We start from the raw sequence: 24,585 nt of genomic DNA, 5'->3' as shown, positions 1-24,585 counted from the left end.
AATAAAATGCCCTGTGAATACAAGTGTTTCATGGTTGTTTCAATAGATACCACCTTAAACATGCTTCCTTGTCCTGCACAATGGCACACTCACCAGAAAAGAAAGGGTAACAAATCAAATATGAGGGTGGGTTTGCCACCCACGCAGGGTGCAAGGAGGCTGTGTCAGGCTAGAGCCATCAGCCTCCAAGCACCAGCACTGCACAGGGCTCTGGCACCAGGTGCAGGGCTGTGGGAAGGCACAGGTGGAAGAACTGTCCTTTAGTCCTTCTGCTGCTGTCTCCAGGTTGATTAGTGTGCAAAATAAACAAAAAGCATATGAGATGAGAAGGAGTTACAAAGGTCTTTTGCTTCCACCAACATGAGACACTGCCAGTCTGTATTTCTTTTTTCTCCCCAGACAAGCTGCTTGGCAGTCCCATCCTCTGGTATGCCCAAATTGGAGTTCTCCCACTCCTTTCATCTGTCACTGGGAAAAAATGCAGAAGTGACATGTCTGGGCTCTTAGCAACCGAGCTAACTGGCACAGCACTGAAAAGACCACCGGCAACTAAACCATTCACTGCACTCCGACGTTTGTAAACACAATAAACGCTGGGGACAGTGGGGACATTTTTCAAAAATGCTTCTGCCAGAGACTGAATCAGGAAGAGTCAGTTCAAGCCTATTTTGTCACACCAGGGTCTGCTGCTGGGCTTTGCTACATATCCTGTTAACTCAAACACAAATGTCCTCTCTGCTAATGGAGAAACACGTGCCAATCCTTAGGGAACACAGCAAAACAGGGCTGGGACAGGTGAGGTTTCGCTCTTGCTGCATTCCCAGTGGATTTACACCAGCACTGGGGGACATGGGGCAGAGGAGGTACACTGCACAGCACACACATGGCACATCCTCTAGAAGATAAAGGAATGAAGTTCTTCTCCAGGGAAAAAGTCCCCATCCTTGGGTAGCACAGGTCAGTATGGTGAGAAGCACTGCGATTCTTGGCATCAGCACACACACAGCTCCCAAACCCACTCACAGCCTGGCCTTCCCCTGCTTTGTTCCCCTGATGTTAGGAAACCCAGTGACCAAGAGCATCAGGAGCAAGCCAGGCTGGGGAATGCAGCCATGCCCAAAAGGGATGCATGGATACCAGGACACAGGAAATCCAGCACTCACCTCTGAGGAGTCGGCATACCGAGCAACACGTGCACACTGAAAGAGGAGCTGAGCATTAGGAACTCATCAGGTGAAGACACTCACTCTTAGAAAACACTTGGAACAACTTTGGAATGGACTTTATGGCCCTTGGGAGACAAATGTCTCCACTGACCAACATGGAGCACAGACTGGGGGGAATGTGCCTCATCCCAGGCTGTGTCCATATGGGTGTGAAGGATGGGGTTAGCTACAGCTCCCTGGCACTGTTCTCAGACCACTGAACAGAAGTAACTCCTGACTGGAGGGACCTGGGAGTGTGGATAAACAATGGGAGCATGGATGATGCATAACCCAGTGCAAAAGGCTGTATGATAACAAACACAGGGTGCAATACTGCCATTTGTACAGCTATGGGCCTGAATTTTTTCAGTAGATTTAGAATTCTTGTAGGAGAAGTCTGGCTGCTGCAACCACTCATACAGCTTCTAAAGAAAGCTATCCACACAGCCCTGATCTTCCTAAACCAGAAGGATCCTTCAGGAATTAATATCCTGAGGGAATTGCCATAAGAATGAAAGCAACCAAGGAAATTGCATTGGACTATTTGGTGAAAGCAGGTGATTCATAACTGTTCATGAATGTGTGCAGTTTACAGCTTCATCTTGAGCACAGTTTGTCTTCCAGGAAACTGTGTAAATTTCCAGTTTTAGCCTCTCAATTCAATGCTCACAGTGGCATCAATGACTCCACATTAAAAAAAGTTTTTGAAGAAGAAAAAGGCTCCAGCTTTGTGTGATTTTTTTTTAGTTATGATTATCCTGCACTGGAGACACTGGAAGTTCTTCCATAGTTTCACAGTCATTTTAAAACAGCACTATTTAAAGCACATGTCCCACTGCCCCTTGCACTCTGGCCTCCACCTTCCTTGTCCCATTGTTGTTGTCTGTGCTGCAGTTCTCTACTGACTTGAGGATCAAGAGCAACCTGGAAGCAAGGGATAGCATTTAACTTTAACCAATTCCTTGACTGGGATCAGCATGCAAAAATAAGATTTAAATGCATCCAAAGGAAAAGACAGATGGGCCAGAGGCAAGCAGCTGGGTTATACCCTTTTAGTGGGAGTGCTGCCTCACATTGGCTGGATGCTGCTGTGAAACTATGGGCTTCCTCAAGAGATCTGCTGTGGGTTCAGCCTCTGATTTTACACGGAAGGAAGTTGATCACAGTTTTATGACAGTTTATTCTCTGAGAGTTCAGACAACATACATCTGGGTTGTCCTCACACATCTTTCTGATTGATGGGGACTGAATACCCAAACACATCCTGACTGCTGATGTTCCCCTGCCTTTGTTCTGTACTGCAAAGCCTTTGGTCCTTTAGCACAAGACCAGAAAACAGCTTTGATTCTCTCCTGCTCAGAGGAATGGAGAGTATCAGAAAGCACACTGTCCATTTCTGCTTTGAAATCATTCCAGATAGGAATGATCTTAACCCGGGATAAGCTTAAGCAGAAAGAACATTGGGTTTGGGCAATACAGAGGTTGGCTCCATTGTTTGTGATCCTCTGGCCCAGGCAGCATCAGCTCTGGACACTGACTGTCCTGTGATGCAACACAAATTAAGGCAATACTATAAGGTTAAGAAGTGCAAAAAGCTCCTGTTAATAAAGACAAGTCGGTATGTGGATTGTTACTGGACACTTGCCAGAACAACAGGATTCCCTTGAAAAATATTTGGAGATGTTGTTCTGGAACTTAAGTTTTCCATAACAATGCATAGCCACATGACATTTACAGTTCCCAAAGGAAAGAGGCAGCTCTGCCTGTGGAAAAAACACAGATTGGAACAGGCTCGAAGTAAAATGTCACAGTCCATCATCTGGGTGCCAGGACAATAAGCTGAGAAATGCTGAACCGAGAGTGAAGTGAAAAATCAGAAGAAGAGGTGGTGGCCTCCTAGGTGGAGGAAGGGGATCACTGTGAGTCCTTGGTGCCCATCAAAGGAAGGTGTGCACGTTTCCCTGGAGCTGGTGCCTCCCAGGATGTGCTGTTTGTGGGGTCAGCAGCCACCCATAAATCACAGCAGAAGCAGCCTCTGCCTCCTCATGTCACCTGGGTGTGGCTTTGACTGGGTGTGAGGAGAAGGGCATTTGTGTGGAATGAGTGTGAACACACCTAGAGCCCACTGTGTGCTGAGCAGTGTCCCACTCCTGCAGAAGGACAATCCTCACAGCAGAACTGCACAATGGACAGACACCACTGAAAGGCTGCAAAGACAGTAAATGGTAGAGGGGGAAAAAAACGTAGAAAAGGGTAGAGAAAAAGGAGCAATTCTCCTTGTCTCAAAAGCAGCTCCTGCTTATTCCATTTCTTGGCCTCATAAGACACTCTTCAGTTGGCAAACAAAACCCTTTGCATGAGATCATCACAAAATGCCAAGCTCTTCACAAAGTACTTTGTGTCAAGAGGGGATTCAGAGAATCACAAATCCATCTAAGCAGCACCATTCACATTATAAAAATAACAACAGTGGAAACAAATCAGGCTGGGTGTTTGTGTAGCCTGGTCTTACAGCCAGCTTTTGGCCACAGCCACAGCCCACTGGTGTCAGGAGAGCCTTTTCACATGCTTCAGTGGGCTTGGAAACATGCCCAAGAGTTGTGAAACCAGAACCTGAACTGCTGCTGGTGCTCACAGGGGGGCTGGGGGGTTTAATACCAACAAAACTGAATTTTAGCACTCCCTTCTGTGCAGGAAAGACAACCGACCTTTCTCTATCTCCCTGTCTTTCCAAATCACTTTCTTTCAGATATCACATCTGCTCTTAAACACAGTTACACAACAGGATTGAAACCAGCAACACCAAGTTCCACACCAGGTCTGGCTGTGTTTCCATTGTTTAGGGAATGGGACCCATATAAACAACTCTAAGCTCAACCTAAAGAGCTCTGTCTTTTCTTTGCCTCACTGCCCTAGGTCAGAGTATGCTTCCATACACCATTTGCTCTGCAGCAAAGCTGGCTTGAGGAGCTTCCAGTTCCCGGCCTCTTGATCTCATATCTCCCTGAAAATCTCCCAAAACAGAGATCTTGGAGGCTTCCAATAAGGCAGATTGGCACGTTGGCTCAAACTAAAAATAATCCCTCAAAAATAGTACAAGAAAGTATTTTTAAAATACATCAAAATCAGGATTTCTTCCTCTGAGTTAACAGCTCCCTACTGCCAGACAGCTTGAGTAGCCAGAGCTGGGTTATTCCATCACTTTAGCACCAAAACAGATCCTAATCTGTATGGGCTAACAGAATCACAGCATGGTGTGGGTTGGAAGGGACCTTTAAGATCATCTCGTTCCATCCCCACTGCCATGGACAGGGACACCTTCCACTAGACCAGGTTTCTCTAAGCCTCATCCAACCTAGCTTTGGACACTTCCAGGGATGCTGGGCATCAGCTGCAACCAAAGTTCCCCTGATAACATAATGATAATGAAAATAACAACAACAGTAATATAAAACCCAAAGAAATTCTTCAGCATAAAAGAGCAAAGATCAAGGGACCACCACAGTGCAAAGCCACCACTTCTAGCTGGTATTTACAGCAGACCCAAGTGGAGTCAGCTCTCAGCATCCTCCATGACAGGTCCTGTGTGATGACAGGGGTTTAGCTTTTATTGGCTAATTTAGTTAACGTGCATTTTTATGTCCAGACGTCATTGTTCCAGCTATACCTTAATTCTAACCATATGATTTTCAGAGCTCTCATCAAAAAGGGATGGTGTTTCTGATGTGCTTTTCTTTCCTGAGTGCTTCATCTAAAATCCTATAATAATGAGGGAATTATCCCTCAGAAACCAAGCTCTGCTGTCTTGTCAGTCAAAGAAAACACACCAGGTAAGAACACGGCTCTGTGCTCTTCACTGTGAGAGTCACCTTTAAGCCCAACCCTCAGCTAATTCTCTCAATTAGTGTGGACACAAAGAGATCAAGGAGCAGGCACAATTCTAGCTGGCAGCAGTCAAGGACAATCAACATAAGCCTTCTTTGAATTACATAAAACCTTAGTTTTTGTTTTGGGAATCATTATCCTCCTATTTTAAGGTTTCTCTTAAAAGACCAGGAATAAAACACTTACAAAAGGAAAGGGTAAGATGTTTCCTTTTTTGTTAGTTCTTTTTTTAATATTGCTAACATAATTTGTGGATTGGCAGTGGGACTAGGATGGAAGGGAAAAAGAGAAGGAAACACCTCTAAACAGCAAAAAAAATCAAAACAAAGGTATTTACTTTATGTCTGCTTTGGGGAGCAGGAGGCTGATGTAAGAGGTGATAGAGCATCTGAAAAATAGAAGCAGGTTCTGTAATTCTTAGAAAAGTTGGCTATTTAAAATGTGAACACCCATGCCAAACATAATCTGTGTCATTTTTGCTGACTCCATCATTTGTCACACTATGACCCACTATCTCTAAAGCTGGGAAAAAATAGAGCAATTCAATGTTTCTGTGAGGCAGTGGGGACAACTGAGAGGGACATTTATGTCATCTGAGGGCTTTGGGACAGGGGAAAGGGCTGTGTGTCAGCTGTTCTGTAGTGACTGCTCATGCACATTCTCACATATGCATATATTAAATGTATATATGGCACACTAATGGGCAGAGGCAAATTCTGTCTATCCCTTGCTTATGTCCAGCTCTCCAATTAAACAAATATGAAAGGTGGAATGATGGAACTATGTCTGGGCTTAGTGTGCCTAGAGCAGTGTCATGTCACCAGAATATGGCCCTCAGGATGTGACACAGTTTGGCTGACACATCACACTCTTACACACACACACACTCACAAACACACACCAATTCTCCCCTCCAGACATTCTGGTTACATACAAAATGGTGCCCACATGAAACAGCACAGGGTCTGGAGAGACCAGAACTGTATCTTTCACTTAATGTGATTAAAAGTGAGAGCAAAGCTCATGGCTGAAGCCTCCCAACATCTGCAAGAGGAGTTTGTTTGAATTCTCTGCAGGTGGAGAATTAGGCACCTCAATGAAATCAGCAAGTGAAACGGGACAGATAGAGGTCTTGGAAGATTTTGAAAATTTGTGCAGTTTCCATTAAAAAAAAAAAATCTCAAATTACTTGAACCCAAAAATTTGTGATAAACACTTAGGCTGAGTTCAAAAAGTTTATGAACAATTTTCCAGAGATTCATTCTGAGAGATGCTTGTACACTGTGGATACAAAACCAGACCAAAATAAAAAACTCTTGTGTCTTGAGACAGGAGTTTGTGGTCAGGTGAGCTGACTTCTCAAGACCAAAATTATAAAGCCTGCTCTACTCAACACGGAATTAAGATAACCAAATTATGGTTTATTGTGGCATTATTTATTTTAGTCTAAATATGTGACTTTTAAGACTTTTATATTCTGTGTGCAAACACTTTATTTTCAGATTGATTACTTCAAGAGAAGTGTACACAACACCTTATATAAAGATGAGAATAAAATCACTGTGCACCAACATTTCAGTTTACCCATAAAGAAAATGTATTCAACAGATAATGTTAAAAAAAAAGGAGAAATCTGATTCACAGAATTTGTAAAAGGCTTGAAGGATACTCTTTAGGAAGGATGAAACGAGACATTTCTAATACCATTCCAAAACTAAAGCAAATTAGAAGGGGTAGCAACTACCCAGGCTTGAAACATGCAAGTGTTTGCACAGACCTCAACACACACAAGTTGAAAGTGCTGAATTTCTGACTTGCCAGCATATGTTTCACAAGCTACCAAGTGCAACACGCCTGCAACTTTCTGTGGCTTCTCATCACAGCACTGGAGTTGAGTGATCTTTGGTGGTATGTGGGAATCCTAGAAGCCATCTGGAGCCACCTGCTTAGGATAACCCTCCATGTCTCAATTTTTGAGATCTAATCTACAAAGCTATCTCCAATTAAATGCTCTGGATTTGGACTCAAAAAGATTTCTTTAATCAAGCTTGAAATAAACTTTTTAACTGACTCCTCAGGAATGGGCCTTATTTACAGCATGATATTTCTTCCCTTTGTTCTTTCAGAATTACAAAACAAACCATTGTCCTTAGGAGACACAGTTTTTTCAGCATGGCTTGCAGCCCCCAGCCCAGATTTCCAGCTCAAGTTGCAAAGACTGAGTCTGGCTTCTCTGCATGCTCAAGTCCCATCCTTGGTACCAGCCAGGAATATGATGATCCTGTTTTTTTCTCCTAAGTGCCAAGGGACTCAACAGCATGTCTGTGTCCTGGGAATTCTGGAATGTGCTGCCTGCAGTGTCTGTTTCTCTCTGTTCCTGCCAAGGGCATGACTTCATTGAACAGTGTGATATTCCAGACAACACAACACTGAAAATAACACTGACACTTACCTGAGCTGCCAGTGCCTTCTGATGCACTTCTGGATGGTTTTGGGTGGCTCTGTTTGCTACTTGTTCGTACAGTGACCGAAGGAGGAACAGTGCTGCTGCTGTCCCCACGAATCGTCGACAGATCCTGCATGCTAAAGCTCCGTAGTCTCTCAGACAGGGCTCCCTGTCCCTAGGTAAACAAGCAAGTAAATAACACAAAATTAGAGCCAACATTTTGAGACTTTTTTTTTCTCTCTTGTTCTTTGAAATCCATCAGGACAATAGGAAGAGAAAAGGATTGTGTGGTCAAGTAACATGGAGATGGCAAAAATGTGTTGCTAAAAGCATTATTCCCTCTCTTGGCTCTTCCTTTTGGAGTGATTCTGTGGCAAACATCTCTGATTCTTCATTGCAATGATCTGAGCACAGAGCAGCCTTGGCCACATGTAAAGGAGCAGGATGTTGTTGTATCTTTCTAGTAGGTACTTTTCTTCACTAGGAATGAGTCAGATGCTTGGCTCCAGAATCACAGTTAAATGGCCTGCATCAAAAGAACTCCCTTTTAAAGTTAATTATCTATGATGATATTCACCCAGACATTCTCAGCAATACACAACATTTCCAGAGCACAGAAAATTTGAATTTTTGAAGTCATAAAAAGATATTATTAAATTCCAGAAAATACAACAATGCATTTTTTCATGCAGCTTAAGGAAGAAATGAACTAATGCAATATTTTTCTTTCTTTTTTACACTAATTCTCAATCTGACAACAAAGATATTCTTTGGTGAAAGGAATGTAACTGTAAAGGATGTGTTGGTTAAATGGCACTTTCCATTAAAACTGCATCCCATAAAAAGTTCGACTGTAAGTATTCTGCAACCCTCATACTACACCACAGCCATAAAGTAGGAACACCAGAAAATTCAATCCATACAGAATCATGGAATTTTTGAGCTACATTAATGACATTCAGACTTTAAGCTACATTAAATACATTCAGAATAGAAACTGCATAACTGATAAAAATTACATTTATGTTTTAACATTTTATTGAGGGGGAGGATCTGAAAGATGCTTCATAGCACACAGTCTTGAAAAAAATACTGAAGTAAACACACAGAGCCTGATTCTAACATTCTTTCTGCAACGGTAAATTAGGAAAAACTCAATGGATGCTTTGACTGAGATGAAATCAGAAAGAAGGCAAATAACAGACAGTAAATATTGTCCTGTTTAACAAAAAGATAAGGCAACCTGTAGCAATTCACCTACCACTTTCATCTAGACTTGTGTTTGCCCAAGCAGCCCAGCCTGCCTGCTGCCAGAGGACTTGGGCTGGACCAGAACATGCCACTGCTCCCTTCTGGGCTGCAGTTTTGAGTATCCTGACCCAGGGTGCAGATCAAGGCCAGCCGAGAGCTCACACTGGTGCTGGCCTGGCAGAGAGAAGGACTCATCCTGAACAGCTACAATCAAAGGTAAGACTGGCCACATTCCTTGCTAAAGCTTTAGGCAACACTGCTTGTCCCCTATGCACTGGCATTGATCCATTGGGAAGGCAAAGCAATAATTTACCTACTGATTTATCAACACCACTTCAGAAATTCTACATGCACACAGTAAAGGAAAATCAGTGCCTCCACCTCATACAAATTCCTCAGCACCTTACTTTTAGGGTGTGTAAGTACAGAGGGCATCAGGTGCTCATACCTACAGTCACTGTGACAGTCTGCACTTTTTACATTCAAGAAAAGTGACAGACCAGTAATCTCTAACTTTTCAGCCTGAAGCTTTTTGTACAAGAAAAATGAGTGCAAACTTCCTTCTCAACTCCACATTTAGCTTTCCTGCAGACTATTACACAGAAGCAGCAGACTTACTTTGCTCTTTCCCACTATCCTATTCTACTTTTGAAAGTATTTTAAACCAAAGGGGCTTTTTGCTTATATACCAAGACATATTATGTTGCTGATTTTATATGGATGGCAGTGGAGTGGAGTCCCCAGAACTTAAGTTTTGCTGAACTCTCACCTCCACCCTCACATTCTCCAGCCTGGCACAAGAGTTGATGCCCGAATTTTGGCTGCTCCTGCCAGTGGCTGAGCCACTCTTGGGGTATGTTCTCACTCCAAGAGGCATCTCCAGTTAATCCTCTTGGGCCAGTGTAAGCTACATTTACTCTGCAAATGTTACAGGGCTGGTAACTGCAGTTGCCTTGCATGGCTGGTCAGCTGGGTGAGACCACAGCTGCCCACAGCTCAGTGCAGTTCTGGATGGGTTTTGGAACTTGCACTGAGCTCCTGCACAGACACCCTATTCTCAGTGACTGATTCAAAGCCAACACAAGATATCTTACCCTGCAGCCTGATTACAGCAGACAGATCTCCAGTGAGAGCAAGCTGACCATTAAATAATATTTTGCTATTGCAGAATGACTGGGCCAGCAAAGCCAGAGGGTTAGCAACTGATGAACTGTAACTTGAGTGCTGTATCCCTCCCTCACACCCAGCTCAAGTGGCAGCAGGGCTCAGGCTTTTAACCTCCCCCCAGCTGCTCTGCTCAGCCAGCTAACCCAAATTCCATTTCATTCCAGCCAGCAATTTATGTATGTGGACATGAGTCAAAATTCATGTGTCAGACCAACCTGGCAGGGAAGATGACACCAACACATTGAAAATGAAGAAGATGTGTTAATATTCTTGCACTGCACCTTGTGATATATCAGCATAGAATGATCAAAAGCCTCAGAGAGAGCTTTTAAACAGGGACCTGATATGTGCCTGTCATCTCTGGGTCTGTTACATCAGCATATAATACAGAGCCTTGAGCACAGACTGAAGCAGCTGAGCTAAACAACTTAACTTTCTCCAGGAAAAAAAAATAACTAAAATTGCCTTTTCTTAATTTTTGCTTTAATGTAACCTGAATTCCTAACAGCAAAAATAAAGATGATTTATAAAATTGGTAATAGCAAAATATTATTGTTACTGTTCCTACCATTCTATGAAACAAATTTTCCAAATATCAGAGATGGCAAGAACAGCAAAGGCCTGACTGAAGGCCCTGAACACCTGTGAAAACCTGCAGAGTTCCATTTCTTTCCAGTTTCTGCACCTTTGGCCTTTGTAGGGATAGACTTGATTTACTTGCTCCTAGTATACAGTGTAACACTCACAGTTCTTTCCCAGTTACCACATTTTTACTTGACCCCAAATAGAAACATGACAGAAATTACCACAGAATGGGGATGGTTTCAGGGTAAAATGGAAAATATTGTTACCAACCTTTATTTCCCTGCCACATAAGCAGCTGGTGTATATGAAATCACAAACATTTGAAAAGCTAGCATGGTGAGGGTTTGCAGAGCTTGTTTTAGAAATAAAGACTTCATCTAGATGTAATGCTTATTATTCTACAAAAAGACTTATCATTTATTGGCAAAAGAAAATAACAAGTTAATAGCTTTATTTCTCAACAGAACGGATTTAGCACAGCACATGTTTTGGGCTGTGTTTTGTTAAAACAATCATGTGGAAGATGAAGAGCAGCTGTTTGGGGGATTTTTGTTTACTGCTGTGGCCATGATCATGCAGATGCTCTTCCAACTGCTACAAACATGAGAGATATCCCAGGAATTTCAGCACAGAGAGAGGATCCAGGTCCTGAAGCTATGCCCACGCTGCAGGCCAGAGGCATGTTTGCAGCACATCCACACAGATCTGGGCTAGCTTTATCCTGGAGAGTGTGACAGCAGTAACATCATGACAGGAGCTGTAGTAACACCATTTCACTGTGTCAACAGAGAAACAGCTTGATGTTCTCACACAGCCTTGTAAAAATTGTGACTGGGAGGGCTGTGGGACTAAGGATGACACCAGCCCTCTCTCCCCCTCACTGAACACCAGCAATGGCCAGGAAGATTGTGCTGGCAGTGTGGCACCTGTGTTCTCAGGACTTTAGAGGACACAAACATGAAATGGTGCTGGAAAACTGAGCCTTATTTCCCTCAGCACAAGACTCCCTGCCTGGACTCAGCTTCTCTTTAGACATGGACCATCCCTGTGGGTATGACACTTCTGAGTTTGCTAGACAGTGAGGTTTTGGGGGCCACAGGTGGGAACAGGTGTCTCTCTGTTCCCTGATCACTACGGTGCATCTGTCCCCTAATTCATCTGACAGGTGAAGGTACAGCACAAACTGAAAGTGGAGCTCTTCAGGCTTCCTTTGCCTCTTCTTCCCCCAGGATCTACCAACCTCACAAGTTCTCTTTTTACAGGGAAGAGCCAGGGCTCAGTGCTACTGAACGGGATAAAAGACAAACACTGAAAAGGACATGGTAATATCACTGCCCAGTGACTGCTATCACCTGGTATCAACCTTATTTAGATTCATGACTGCACCAACAGTATGAGGCCATCGAGACAAGCTGCAGAAGCTCATTTGTGATTCTAACGGAAGTTAAAGCTCCCATCCACGTGGCATAGTAATTAATCTAAAACTAATTTAAGTATATCTGATTTGGTCAAAAAGACAGCTGCAGTATAGACATTCCTTCCTCACCCACATCTAGCACATTCCCTCCTTTTTGCTTTAAAGAGAATGACAAAACAGTATTAAAACACTGAACTTCCAGAGCCAGCAGCCTGAACATTGCCTTCCTCTTCATGTTGCAGACATCACCATCTCCAGAAACAAACAACCTCTCTGGGTCCAGAGCAAACACTGATGCAACCAATATTTGCCTGAAAGGATCAGAAATACTTTCAAAAACTGAAATCTGCATTGTGACAAACACTGTTAAAGGCATTCCATCAGAAAGAGCTGGAACTGTCTTAATTTCTTTTACCATTTTAAAATCAGTCTCTGCATTCCCATTTGAACTAAAACTTTTTTGAAGGAGATACATTTAGGAGTCTGGGAAAACTGGGTTTACATTCAATGGAATTATTCATTATAAATACTTCATGTACATAGGTAGCTAAAACTAAAGTAAATAAAATCAAGCATATAATTTAAAAATCTGCAATTTATATAACCGTCCCATTGAATATGATCTAAATATAAACAAATAACAGTGTCTAGATTTTATCTCTCTTTCAGTCTGAAAATATGAAAGAATTCTGTAAACATTATTTAGGCTTCAAAACACCTCTAATACCTACAAATTCCATTTTGCAACTGTGGAAACTACAACACAGCATGACAAATCAGGAAGTCAAAATTGCCAAGTCACAAAAGAGAAGCTTTTAATACAATCAGTGTTAATGCAGGATGGCACCTCCTGGCCTTTTGCCTCTTAGGATCAGCAGTTAATGGACAAGCAAGGGAACACTAAGTCACACTCAGCACACTTCCAGCACAATACTCAATCTGTTAATGTTCTCCTCTCTTTTTGCTGGAACTGTGGTTAGCAGTTCTCCTCCACAGATGTCTGCATGCACGTTGGAGCCTCCATCCTGCCAGGGTCCACTACAAGGTGGAGTGCACGTTCCCAGGATGTCACTTATGGTGTCAGGGACTGCCCCAGCCACACCCGTCAGAGATCCTCCAAAAGCTCCACTGCAACCCCAGCCATCCTCACAGGGATCACAGCAGAGGGAGAGAGGCTCCCTTCATCCATTAGTGAGAACACAACAGCAAACACAGCAGCCTGGCCAATGAAGCAGCAGTCAGCCCAGGTAAATGAGTGTTCATGTACAAAGCTCCCTGCCTGGAGCTGGAGTCTCTTCAACTGCCAGCAGAGGACTTGGAGGGCAATTTGCTGATGAGATCAAGGACAGGCTTTTAAAGCTCAGCACGCAGGATCTACCCACTGGAAGCAGAGCAGACAGCATTTGGCCACAGACCAATCTCAGCTGAAAACAGTTCAAACTAGTCTAACAACTAGTCTAACAGGGAGCAGACATTAGTTAGGGGTTAGTAAAAGCACTCAGCAGATTACCTGCCCTTTTTTCTGGTCCAAATACAAGTGTAAATGGAGTAGCTGAGATACCTAGCAAAGGGAAAAAAGAGAGCCATTGTGGCAACACACATAAAAGCTTTGAGAATAAGATCTATTTGAAGCATAAGTAATCGAGGTGAGACATGAGCATGACACTGGGCACCATGTGCAGGGACTCACATACACATAAAAAGCAGGGACACCCACCTGTGGACTACACCTCTGAACATAGGTTCTCCCTTCCTCAGCTTCCCAGAGAGATGGAGAAACCACTCCATAGCCCTAGCTGACAAGGTGTCACCTAACATGTGTTTTTAAAGAGTAAAGCAAATTATAAACACAATGGGCTGCAACTCCACTCCTTGCACTTGATTGATGCTTCCCACTGGAGAAATCCCCAGTGTCAGGCTTAATGACTAATTTAGGCACAGGATTATGTGAGGGACACGTGGCAGTCATTTTAGTCCTGGTGGCTGACAGTTTTCCTGAGCAGTAGGGTGACAGTGGGAAATTGCTCATGGCAGTGAGCAGGAGCTTGCACACAGAAGCTTCCTCATGTCTGGCTGCAGGCAGGCACTGAGCAAAACCATCAGCTTTATGGTCTGAGCACAGGCATGAGTGAAGGAGTAAATTGCTTCTGCCACCATATGAACACAAATATTCTACAAGCAATATCCTTATTTATGGCCAGGGCCTGCATGCCATGCCTAGTCTGGAAGAGCTACCTGTTTGGAAATGTCAGACAGTAATAAAGACTGAAAGGGAAACCAGCTGACATTAATGTTGATGGTAGAAATGTAATTTCATCCACCCTTTTTGTTTGTGCAGTTCAGGGAACTCTTTGTTATTGTTTCTCCCACGCTAGTCTCTCTGTATAATTTTTTTTTTTTGTTCTGCTGTCCTGTGCATTCAGTGAACGTTGTCTGCTTGTTGGAGACACCAACCAAAAAGCCAACATGAAAGAGAAACTGGAAAGTGTTACCTGGGTTGTAACTCAAATAGGATTGGGATTCTGTAGATTTGTGAAGAAAAGATTCTTAAAGACTTTGGAATAGAAGATGCATCATGCATTACAAGAATAATTCATAAAGTGCTGTAATCAGTGGCATGCTACCATATGTTTTAAGAAAGCCATTTGTTGTTCCTCTTTATTGGCATAAAATAGCTCCAAGATCTTTGATTTTGGATCCCAAACAGAGAGGCTTTAGAAGAAGCTAATTTCAAAAGCAACAAGATCAGCCTCTCTGAGATAACAGTAAAGTGTCCCCAAAGGCTTCTCGAACTGTGAACTCTAAATCACTCCTGACCTCTGCAGCTCTAGGCCATGAGGGCACATGATGTGGCCATCACAGATGTGGTGCTAAGCAGATTGGGCAGGACTGTGCTCCCGTATGTTTGCTCAGCAAAGGAGCAAACTCTCCCTCTGAGCAGCAGGAGGTAATCATTACAAAGAGGCTTTATCAAGCATCTTAAGGGAAAGGATGCTCCCCATCCCCTGCCTCCCTCTCCCAATTCAAGTAGAAGTGCAATTCTCCATTGTTATGCCACTAAAGGCAGCATGTCTGTCCCATACAAGTATTTTTCTCCCAGTTTCCACAGTAAATAGGTTTTAAGTTGCATGATAAATTAGGGATCTAAATATTGAATTTCAGGCAATTGCGCTGGCTACACCAGCTGGATATTAGAAATTAATTAAAAAGTGCTGTTTGTCTAAAGAGGATAAAGCCTAAATCATCACCAGCATTTCCCTCCCAGTGTTCTGCTTTAAAAAATAGCAAATGTACTGAAAAACTTCCTAACAAATTTCTTGGGCTAAGGGATCCTACGGTAATGAAGCTATAACCCTCCAGGGGAAGGTGAGGCCAAAGGTGGAAATAGAAATGAATAGAATAGAAATGCCTGCCCAGACAGGTGTTTGGGAACTGCTGAGGCTGCACTCTTGAGCATTAGTTAGGCAGGTGGATGCACATCCTGAAAACCCTGCTGCCTGTCTGCGTGCCTGCTCCTTTGAACGACACCCACAGTGGCTGCTGGCTCCAGCAGCACTGCCAGCCACATTTCCCCACGCATGAAAGGCTCCTGGACTGTTTCTCAGACTTATTAGGCACAAATGGGCTTTTCAGTGACACCAGTCATGTGTGCCTGCTCCCTCCACCTCGTTTATCTTCTCCTGCCAAGGCTCTGTGCCCACTGCCAGCACCACACCGTGCCTCATTCCCCTGTGTAAAAGCAGGGCCACAGCACCAACTGCTCTGTCACCTTACCTACAGAAGGGCAGGAGAAAGGCAGGGGAAGGTACATCATCAGAAACCTCTGGAGTACACTGATCAGTTGGCAGTGGGATGCTTTCTCCAAATCTCCTTTGAAAAGCAGAGTTGAGGCTGCAACTCGGGGATGGTCAAGTGGTTGGGAGCAGGATTTGTCTTCAGGTAGTAAAAGAATTTAGCAGAATTGGTTTGTTCATGATGGTGAATAATGATACATCCAAACAGGATCTGGGAAACCCAGGAATTTGAAAGAGAGAGTAAAAGAGCTAGGGGAGAATGTAACACTGGTGATATGTGGGTTGTAGAAAGACAGGAGGCAATGGCAGGGCTGGGCAGGCTTTTGGGAAAGCAAGCAGGGACAGAAGAGTTGGGGACTGGGGACATGGCAAAGCAGCAGGGGGTAGAAGGCTCAGGCTGACAGGTGAAGGGTAAGTGCTGGGAGCGTGGTGACAGCAAGGGAGCACATACAAGTGTGCTGGAGAAGGCTGGTGCTGCTTCCAAGCCACTGGAGCCTCTCCTTGCTGCAGCCATGTGTGTCCCAGCTGCTTACACTGAAGCCTGACTGGTGGTAATGAAAAGCCCACACATGGCCAGGATCCATCTGATGGCTGCACTGCCTGGCCAAGGCCTTGCAAGAACCCCTGGCTGGGGCTGTAACAGCCCTGCTGTGCTGCTCCCTTCTGCTGTGACCCAAAAGAAAGCTCCTTTTCCACTTTGCTCTCCACCAAGGTGAGCTGGAAAGATGGTGCTGGTCAGTGCCCAGGGCTCTTCAGGAATGGAAATGGCTGAATTAGCTGGAACTAACTGAAAACACACAAAGAGCAGCAGGATTTACTGCCTGGTCATTTAATCCTACCACTTTGGACTGACCCACTTGAAGTCACCACATGTGACAAAATCACCAAGTGATGAGGACAGGATTAGAGCCCCAAATGAGATTATGTTCCCTGGTAGGGATGTGAGCTGCTGGGGGCAGGGAAAAGATCTGTGCTGAGCACCTAGCAGGGGCAATAAACCAGATATCCAACATTCTGTTTGCCTAGTGAGCATCAAAAATAGACTCTGTGGAGAGAGAAAACACCCAAGTGAGCCAGCTGGGCAGACCCGGGGTGCCTGGGACATTGACAGCTCCTCAGCCTGTCAAATGAACTGGCACAGGTTTGTGCCAGCATTAGCACAACTGTGGCTTCAAAACAAAACAGAGCAGGGGCAGGGAGCAGGAGGATGGGGAAGGACAGGCCTGCAGTTGGCTAACTGAAACCATAGGACATTTAAGAGAGAAAAGGGAAAGGGACAGGGAATCAGAGATAGGGAAGGTGTGGCTGGGCACAGCTTGCAGCATCTTAGCCTGCAGTAAATATATAAGCAGCAGCCTGTCACGCACAAATGGTAATCAGAGAGCCAGACATATTGTGATGCACAAATAAAAAGATGATGGATAAATAAGATGGATTTAAAAATATGATGGACAAAAAGAATGGATTAAAAAAATATGATGGATGAAAAGAATTAAAAGATAGGCCTTGTCCAAAGATCTTATCATGAAAGACAAAAGACCATGATGGATCACAGCTCAGACAGAGAGGACAGGGCTAAGCACAGCATGAGATGTTCTCCAGGTATAGAAGCCTTTAGATTTCAGCTAATTTACTGAAAACAGGTCTATACAGAGTCCCTTTTCAGCCCAGCAGCTCACTGTGTATTGCCACTACACGATTTACAAAGTCTGAGGGTCCATTTCTGCATACAAAAGCATCTTTTCCTCACCTAGTGAGGTGAAGCAATAAATAATCCTCACATTCACTTGCTGGTAAAGCCATGTTTTCCATGGAAGCTGCAGAGGAGCTCAGTGCTTCTGAATAAATCATCATCTCTATAGGTTCCAATTTTAACACAATCCTTTAAAGGCTGAAACCAAATGAACAGCTCACTTTCCCATCTACACTAAATGCTTATCACAGACTAGCTGGATACCCTTAAATCTTGGCATTGGGAAAGCCATGATAAGCCTTAGAAATAATATTCTCTTTCCTCCTTCCCTGGAAACTTCCCCCTAAGGACAGCACTGCAGTCTGGCCTGGCATCTGTCTGCTCAAAGTGTTTTCCAGATAATTAGTCATTTAAACTTCTCTCACACAGGATAATCTGGCTCAGTTATACCTTCTCAAGTGAGCAAATAAAGGCGTTGACATGCAGTAGACAGCAGCTGAAAACCAGGGCAACAGAAAGAGTTCCCACCCCTGTCTGTTGTGTGACTCTTCTCTGGGAAACAACTCTGTCCACGGCAGCAGGGACAGCTAGGTGGACACAGTCCACACCCACCCAATCACATCCTGAATACCTGGGGAGCCGCAGCTCAGCTCAGCAGGCTGTAATTCACACCGGGCAGCTCTCCCTGCCACAGCACAGGCACATTCCGTCTCACAAGGGCAAGGGACAGAAGCTGCTTTAACCATTCCTGGATATTACACTGGGAACGGGTTGGGGTGTAGGTCCATGAACAGCACAGATAATCTGTCTGCTTCCCAAGATCAGGAAGGGATGATCTTGCTTTCCTTTCCTCTGGCCATGCTCCTCACAATGCAGTTCAATCCCTTTTCTTATGCTGGTTCAGGCACTCAAAATATGTTTGTGGGCTCAAAAGAACATACTCCTTTCTTTTTCTTTCGGGATTAACTTTCTGACAGATTAGAGATAACCTGAGGAGGTCCAGAATGCTGGTGCACGCTGGGAGCTGGAGCACGACCCCGTTTTGGAGGAGGAGTGCTGTCAGATAGACTCCCACTCTGTTGGATCTGCACCCCGAGGCACACAGAAACAAGCAACTTGCTGGAGGCCACAAGCCAAAGTAGTGAAGGAAGCCAGGGGTCCTATTTTTTCCTCATACATTCAGAGTAATTTAAATGTCAAGACTGAAGGAAATACTTGAACAGTCCTTGCTTTGTTGTAAAAATCAATCTATCTATTCAATAACAACTTCTCAATCTTATTAACAGATCATTTTCCCCTCCCCAAAGTAGCAGGCAGGAAAGACTCTTCTGGCCAATTTACAGGTTGCAATATCTTAACACATTTCTCTCAAGTTGTGTTGGCAGATGTGCAGTACAGTAATACCACACGAGTCACAGAGTTGTTTTCTTCCACCACTGAATGAGGAGTTTCATCAACTATGAAAAACAACAGCTTCCTTGTACCGTGGAGACTCTTCCCTCTTTTCCCCATTGCCACATTTCAAGGCAGAGAGATTCTTAAGAAAAACACCAGAAAAGTGGAACAGTGGGAAGGAAAACTGTGGTGCTGACTGTTCATTCCACTTGAACAGCTGATGCAGACACTGTTGCAGTCCTGATGGAGGAACAGGTTGGCACTGTGGGTTTGGGTTACTGTTGAGCTTCTCATATTCAGGAGCTACCTAGACAGGAGCCAGAATTCCTTTGGGATTCACACGTAGTTTCTCATTGTGTCCTAAAAACAGCTCTAGCACAGACAGTCTGCAGCACACACTGTAGGAAGGGGCTCAGAGCAAAGGCAGTGCTGGCAAAACTGGCATTCCTAGAACCTATTTATGTCCCCAGTGTGACTTCTTCAGGTTTACATGGCAGCAGCAAATTGTTAAGTGCCCTGGAGGCATCAAACATTTTATTTCATTGGGCATAAGATGCACAGCACTGCCCTAGCTCCATGTTTATCCCAGGTTTCAGTCCAGATTTGGTTTATCTCATAGTCCTTGGGTTAGAAGAGTGTCCTTACTGAAGAACAACAGTTCAGCAGAAGACAAGCGTGACAACATAGTCTGCACAATGCAAGGCAGAGAAAAGGTAGGCAATTTTTGGGTTTAGCCTATCCTTGTGATCCCATGAGCATGGCACACCCTTTGGGCTCCCCCCTTCTGTAATACCTTGCATTCAACAGGCTTTATAGACTTTATGGTATTTGGTCTCCCAAGGATGCATTATGCATTTTTGCAGGAAGGCCAAGACATACTAAAGTGATGTACCTGAGGTAATAGGAAAAGAATTTAGCAGAGGAAAATAACTTCCTTCAACTCCCATTCTCATGTTGTTCCTACTACCATAGGAACCTCCTTGTCCATATGTTTCTAACCATCCTTTTGCAACAGGCGTGGGAGCCAAGTCTCACCCCCAAAACACACTGTGCACATTGACTCTAAGCCATGATAGTCCATGGCCAGATGGCAGGACCCCAATATGCAGTTATCAAGTCCTTGCAGCTTTTATGCAAGAAAAGAAACAACAGATAACAGCTATTTTCTGGGTTTGGCTCTGCTATGAAGAGAATATAGGATACACCCCTTCAGATGAGACCACTCATCCAATATCTACCTGTCCTCCAAAAGAAACTAATGGCACTTCCCATTCACTCTTATATAACATCTCTGCAGAGAATTATACACCAGTTATATTATGTGTATGCCTTGCAGAAGAACAACTTTTAGCCTTCATGAACCCCATCTTCTTTCCTGTCGCTACACAAAACTATAGGTCACTATACAAAATAATGAGAGAATCCCTACCCCCACCATCTCTCCCCTTCACACTGTGGCTGCTGCTGGCAATGGATGAAGATAAGATGCTAATGAGTCACCATCCTGACCTGCACCTTTACCTTTGAAGCTGCCATGACAGCTGCCGTGGCTGCAACGTTCAGCCCCCGCTTCCCAAAGTGCACAAGGGCATCGTAGCTCCGGTCTTTTGCCTGGATGAGGCAGTCATCGATCTCCTGTCAGGGCAGAAAACAAAACAAACAATTTAAAAAAAGCACAAGAAGGACAAGTTCAGGCTTATGCTCCCAGCCTTAAACTCTTGGCAGAGTCAGATGATATTTTATGGAGGTAGATGTCCTCCATTTCCTCCACTGTGGCAGGAAAGAAGTTCATGGACAATATCTGCAGCGAGGAAAAGTTTGCTGGGGGGCAGTAACCTCCATTGCAGGGTTTGGGAACTCCTTATTCTACAAATGGAAGATTGGGACCTAAAGTTTGGGTTCTGGAAGCAAGAAAAATCTGCCTGAGCAACACAGACTGACAGCCATTTGCAAACCATGCACTCTAAAGACAAATGGGATTGCCTCATGGTTAAAAATAACTAGATTATGACACTGGGCAACCGAAGCTGCACTGCCCTGTGTCCAGGACAGGTGGTCTCAGAAATATCTGGGATATATCTGCACATCACAGCAGTGCACAGCTTCAGATGCCCATGGAATTGGTGGGCCCAGAGCTTCTGGACTTTGATGCTGCTCAATATACAGTGAAACAGTTAGGGAGGTTCCTTCCCTTATTCTCCCTCCCTCAGGACACCGGGGTCTGGATGATAATGACAGCAATGACTTTTAGTACTCAGCTGGTGGGTATCCTGGGTTAGCAGGGACAGAGGCTGTGAGGAGTTGCTGGCTGCTCTCCCTATTCCCTGGAGGTAAGAGGTGGCAACTCAAAATGCATGAGCCCTACTTGGGAGAAGCACAAGCAAAGGGAAGCAGACACAGGGGACGGATTCCCACTTGGACAGGACTGAGATCCAACTGCTCCTTCACTGCCTGTGGCTAAATGGAGAGCTTTCATTTCCAAGTTGCCAGTGCAGGAAACAGTTACTCACTCAGCAGTTTTCATGTTGGTCTGTGACAATAGCTGTTCTTGGCCTGTTTATTTACATAAGCCAAATGGATCTGCCTGACAGTGTCTCATTCACAGCCACAGGAATTTCCCAGGCAGGCAAATGATCTAAGCTTTAATGTCCCCCTCCCAAAATTAGCATCTTTAATTTGGGCAAGACATTTTTTAACCTAGGACCTCAACATGTTACATGTCTTTTTTCACCACACTTCACAGTCAGGCATGTGCTTGCTAAGTCCATTTTAGACTGCCTGGGCTGTTTGTCTCATTGCTGCACAATGTTTTAGGCAGAGCTGGGAACAAAGCTGAGGAGTCCTGGCTGCCAGACCAAGTTTCTCTTATTTGTTATATCCAGCCACAACAGAGCACTCCAGCTATAATCACCCAGTACATGCAAAGCAGCTCAGGAGGTATTTTTATCCCCCTCCCTCCCAGCTTCTCAACTGCACAAAAATGAGTTCATAAGTGTGAGTGCACTGAGCAGATGCCACTATTTAAAAACTCAACAACCACAAAGAACAAAAACACCAACCAAAAGGAGGGGATCAAATGACAGAGGAAGAGAATCAGCAACTCCCAATCCTTCCATGAAAATGAATGATACAGGGACTGGAGTAAACACACCATAGTTCTGTCCCACCCAGAGAGGATCCAGGCACCTGTGATTACCTTTTCTTTTGAAGACAGTGTTGGATGAACAAATTTCCTGTACAGGAGGCTGGAGCCTTTTGTGTATGGAGACAGCAGCCAAGCTACAAAAGCTATTTTGAGTTCATAGTAGAATGGAAACCTAGAAGAAAAAGAGGGTTACTGTCTGCTCCCAGTTTAACCACTGCCCTTAATTAGAGATGCTCAGCACAGGTAGGGATTTGCCTGCCTAGCTCAAGGCAGCTTTTGCTTACTGAAAAATCTAAAGATTAAAGCGTATTGACTCAGTTTTGAACACATCTCAATGAGGCATGTGGGTGAGTCTTTACTTGGTTATCAGGACCATTATTTAATGGTCTGGAAGAGTCTCTGATGTGTGATAAGAGGAGCTTTCTATATGCAAAGATCACAGGTGCTGCCTTCACAGTATCCCCAGTCGTTGTAAGAAAGCAAAAACCAAACCACCAAACCAAGATTTCATTGATATATTTAAGCACTTTCCATCTCTCTGCCTCTCAGCTTTTAAGCTAACACTCGCATGACTGAAACTGAAATACAAGAACCTTTGTTGTCCAAGCAACATAAAGGTGCAGACTCACACTGACTTTCACGCAGGGCTGCAAAATATGGAGGACATAACAACAGGACATGCTTTAGTTGTAACAAGCAGCGAGGGACATCCTGAGATTAAATTATCCAGACTCTTTTCTGGAGGACGAAGCCCAGGGCTCAAGACTGGCCACCCAGCAGCATCTTCATGTGGGCAGGCACGCAACAGTGTGATGAACAATTGTTACCCTTTGCAAGCAAGAGCAGTGCAAAGACCTGTGGAGGCTATGGATCAGCCCAGCTGGACCCAGACAGGCTCCTGCTGTGCCACACAGCACTGTCACTGAGCCAGCTGGGCCAGCCAGCACCAGGTCTGACACAAAAGGCCTCTGCAATGCTCTCTGTGCCAGGTTGATCTCCCACCTCACTGAGAATCTCTACAGCACACTTGATGTCACAGGCTGGATAAGCCCTCTGCCATTTCTCCTGACAGACCCACATAATTCATCCTCCAAAAAAACCAAAGCTCCAGATGAACACAGGAGAGGTAGATCTGCATGCAAATTAGATAGACAATAATGTATTTTATCTCCTTTTCAATAGATCTGAAATGTTGCCAAGTTCTCCCGATTTCCTTTCTCTGGAGGACTCACTCAAGGCAGGCAGTGCTATGCAGGAATAGGCTGTAAGGGTCGTGCACTACAGTAAAATTTTCATCCTAAAGTCTACCAATCTCACTGGTTCCTGGTAGAAAGATGTCACTATAAAGGGCAACCAAGCAACAAACACTTTCAAACCTGAGCATCCAAAAAAACTGAATCTGATAAATAGGCATTTATGTGCTCTCATTCTGACCAAGGTCACCAGGAATCCTTCCACCGGCACCAGAGAGCCACAATAGTGTGGACTGTCACTGTCCTCCATGAAACCAGAAACCCAGCCAAACCAGAATATGTCAGGCAAAACATCCAAGGAACAATCACCCACACAGCAGCCTACAAAGTCTTGTGCTGCAGGGCTGTTTGTACCTGATCCACAGTCTGTGTATTTACTGTAGGATACAGCCAGGCAAGTCTAAAACTGCCTGTAGCTAAATCAACTGTTATTTATGTGATGACCTCTGCAAGCATCCAACTGGGCAGTCAGCTGTGCCTCTCTGACAAGCAGGGCCTGAGAGTCTAGTAATGATTTCCCACTAATGAGATACCACTGAGCCTTTCCACTTCTTTCTTGTTTTTCCTGTGGCAGCACTGAGAAAGGAAGCATATCTCCCGCAGACAAAAACCCTCTATGCACTTGAAGCTGCTGAACCCCCGTACAGGAGTCAGTGCACCTTTGTGTGCCTTTTTTTCCCCTGGTAAACATTTCTATTTTCTTTTCATCTCATGCCAAAGAGCCTCTCCCCTCTGGTGCTTACCAGCAAAGAAAGATATCCGTGAATGTCTCTGCTGTCGTGAAGAGTGCGAATATGATCCAGTACATCATCCATTTGACCTGGTAAACAAAAACAGTCTCAAACTATCTCTTACAGGCACAAGTGCACAGAATAACTCTCACAAGAAAAGAAATTCTTACCCCCTCACCCTCCCCACTGTGTATTTAGCAATTATTGTGGACTTGAAGGTGCCAGTTTGCCCCACTTCAGCACATAACATGTCACATTGGCACAGCCCTTGGGGAGGTGACTGTGGCCTTTAGGAACTGGTCTCAGGAAAAGAAGAGCAGCCTGACTCTGTCCTTACAAAAACTCCACTAGCCAGTAGAGCATGACAGCCCTATCACAGGGCATTAAAAATCTCACTTGGCTTGTGCCAATAGCAGATGTTAAAATAAGGTTGTTGGCCAAACTCCAGTTAAGACAAAATGTAATTACTTACATAATACCTACAGCCAGGAAAAGGTAAAGAGGTAACTGCCCATCCTGTAATCCAGGGTTCAGGAGCACAATCAACTCACCACAATTTACTGACTCAGTGGGCAGCCCTGGAGTGGCTGTGCCTGCTGCCACCCACACCCAGTGCAG

At 44.4% G+C, this 24,585-nt stretch overlaps 1 protein-coding gene across 1 annotated transcript in view; it reads right to left on the bottom strand.

Annotated features, from left to right (window-relative positions):
* The window catches only part of REEP1 (receptor accessory protein 1), a 67,013-nt gene that overhangs the window by 13,116 nt on the left and 29,312 nt on the right, over nt 1-24,585 (bottom strand). The window contains exons 3-7 of the mRNA XM_088162989.1: nt 23,980-24,056; nt 22,035-22,155; nt 20,348-20,473; nt 7,543-7,711; nt 1,164-1,199 (exon numbers count right to left, since the gene is read on the bottom strand). Of these exons, the coding sequence (XP_088019115.1) occupies nt 1,164-1,199; nt 7,543-7,711; nt 20,348-20,473; nt 22,035-22,155; nt 23,980-24,056 (529 nt within the window). The remainder of the gene's footprint in view (nt 1-1,163; nt 1,200-7,542; nt 7,712-20,347; nt 20,474-22,034; nt 22,156-23,979; nt 24,057-24,585) is intronic.

This window comes from Sturnus vulgaris, chromosome 4, assembly GCF_052056855.1.
Source record: "Sturnus vulgaris isolate bStuVul1 chromosome 4, bStuVul1.hap1, whole genome shotgun sequence".
In the NCBI taxonomy this organism is placed as follows: Eukaryota; Metazoa; Chordata; class Aves; order Passeriformes; family Sturnidae; genus Sturnus; species Sturnus vulgaris.
Note: the sequence above shows the minus strand (reverse complement) of the source record. Positions and strands in the feature narration are given on the sequence as shown.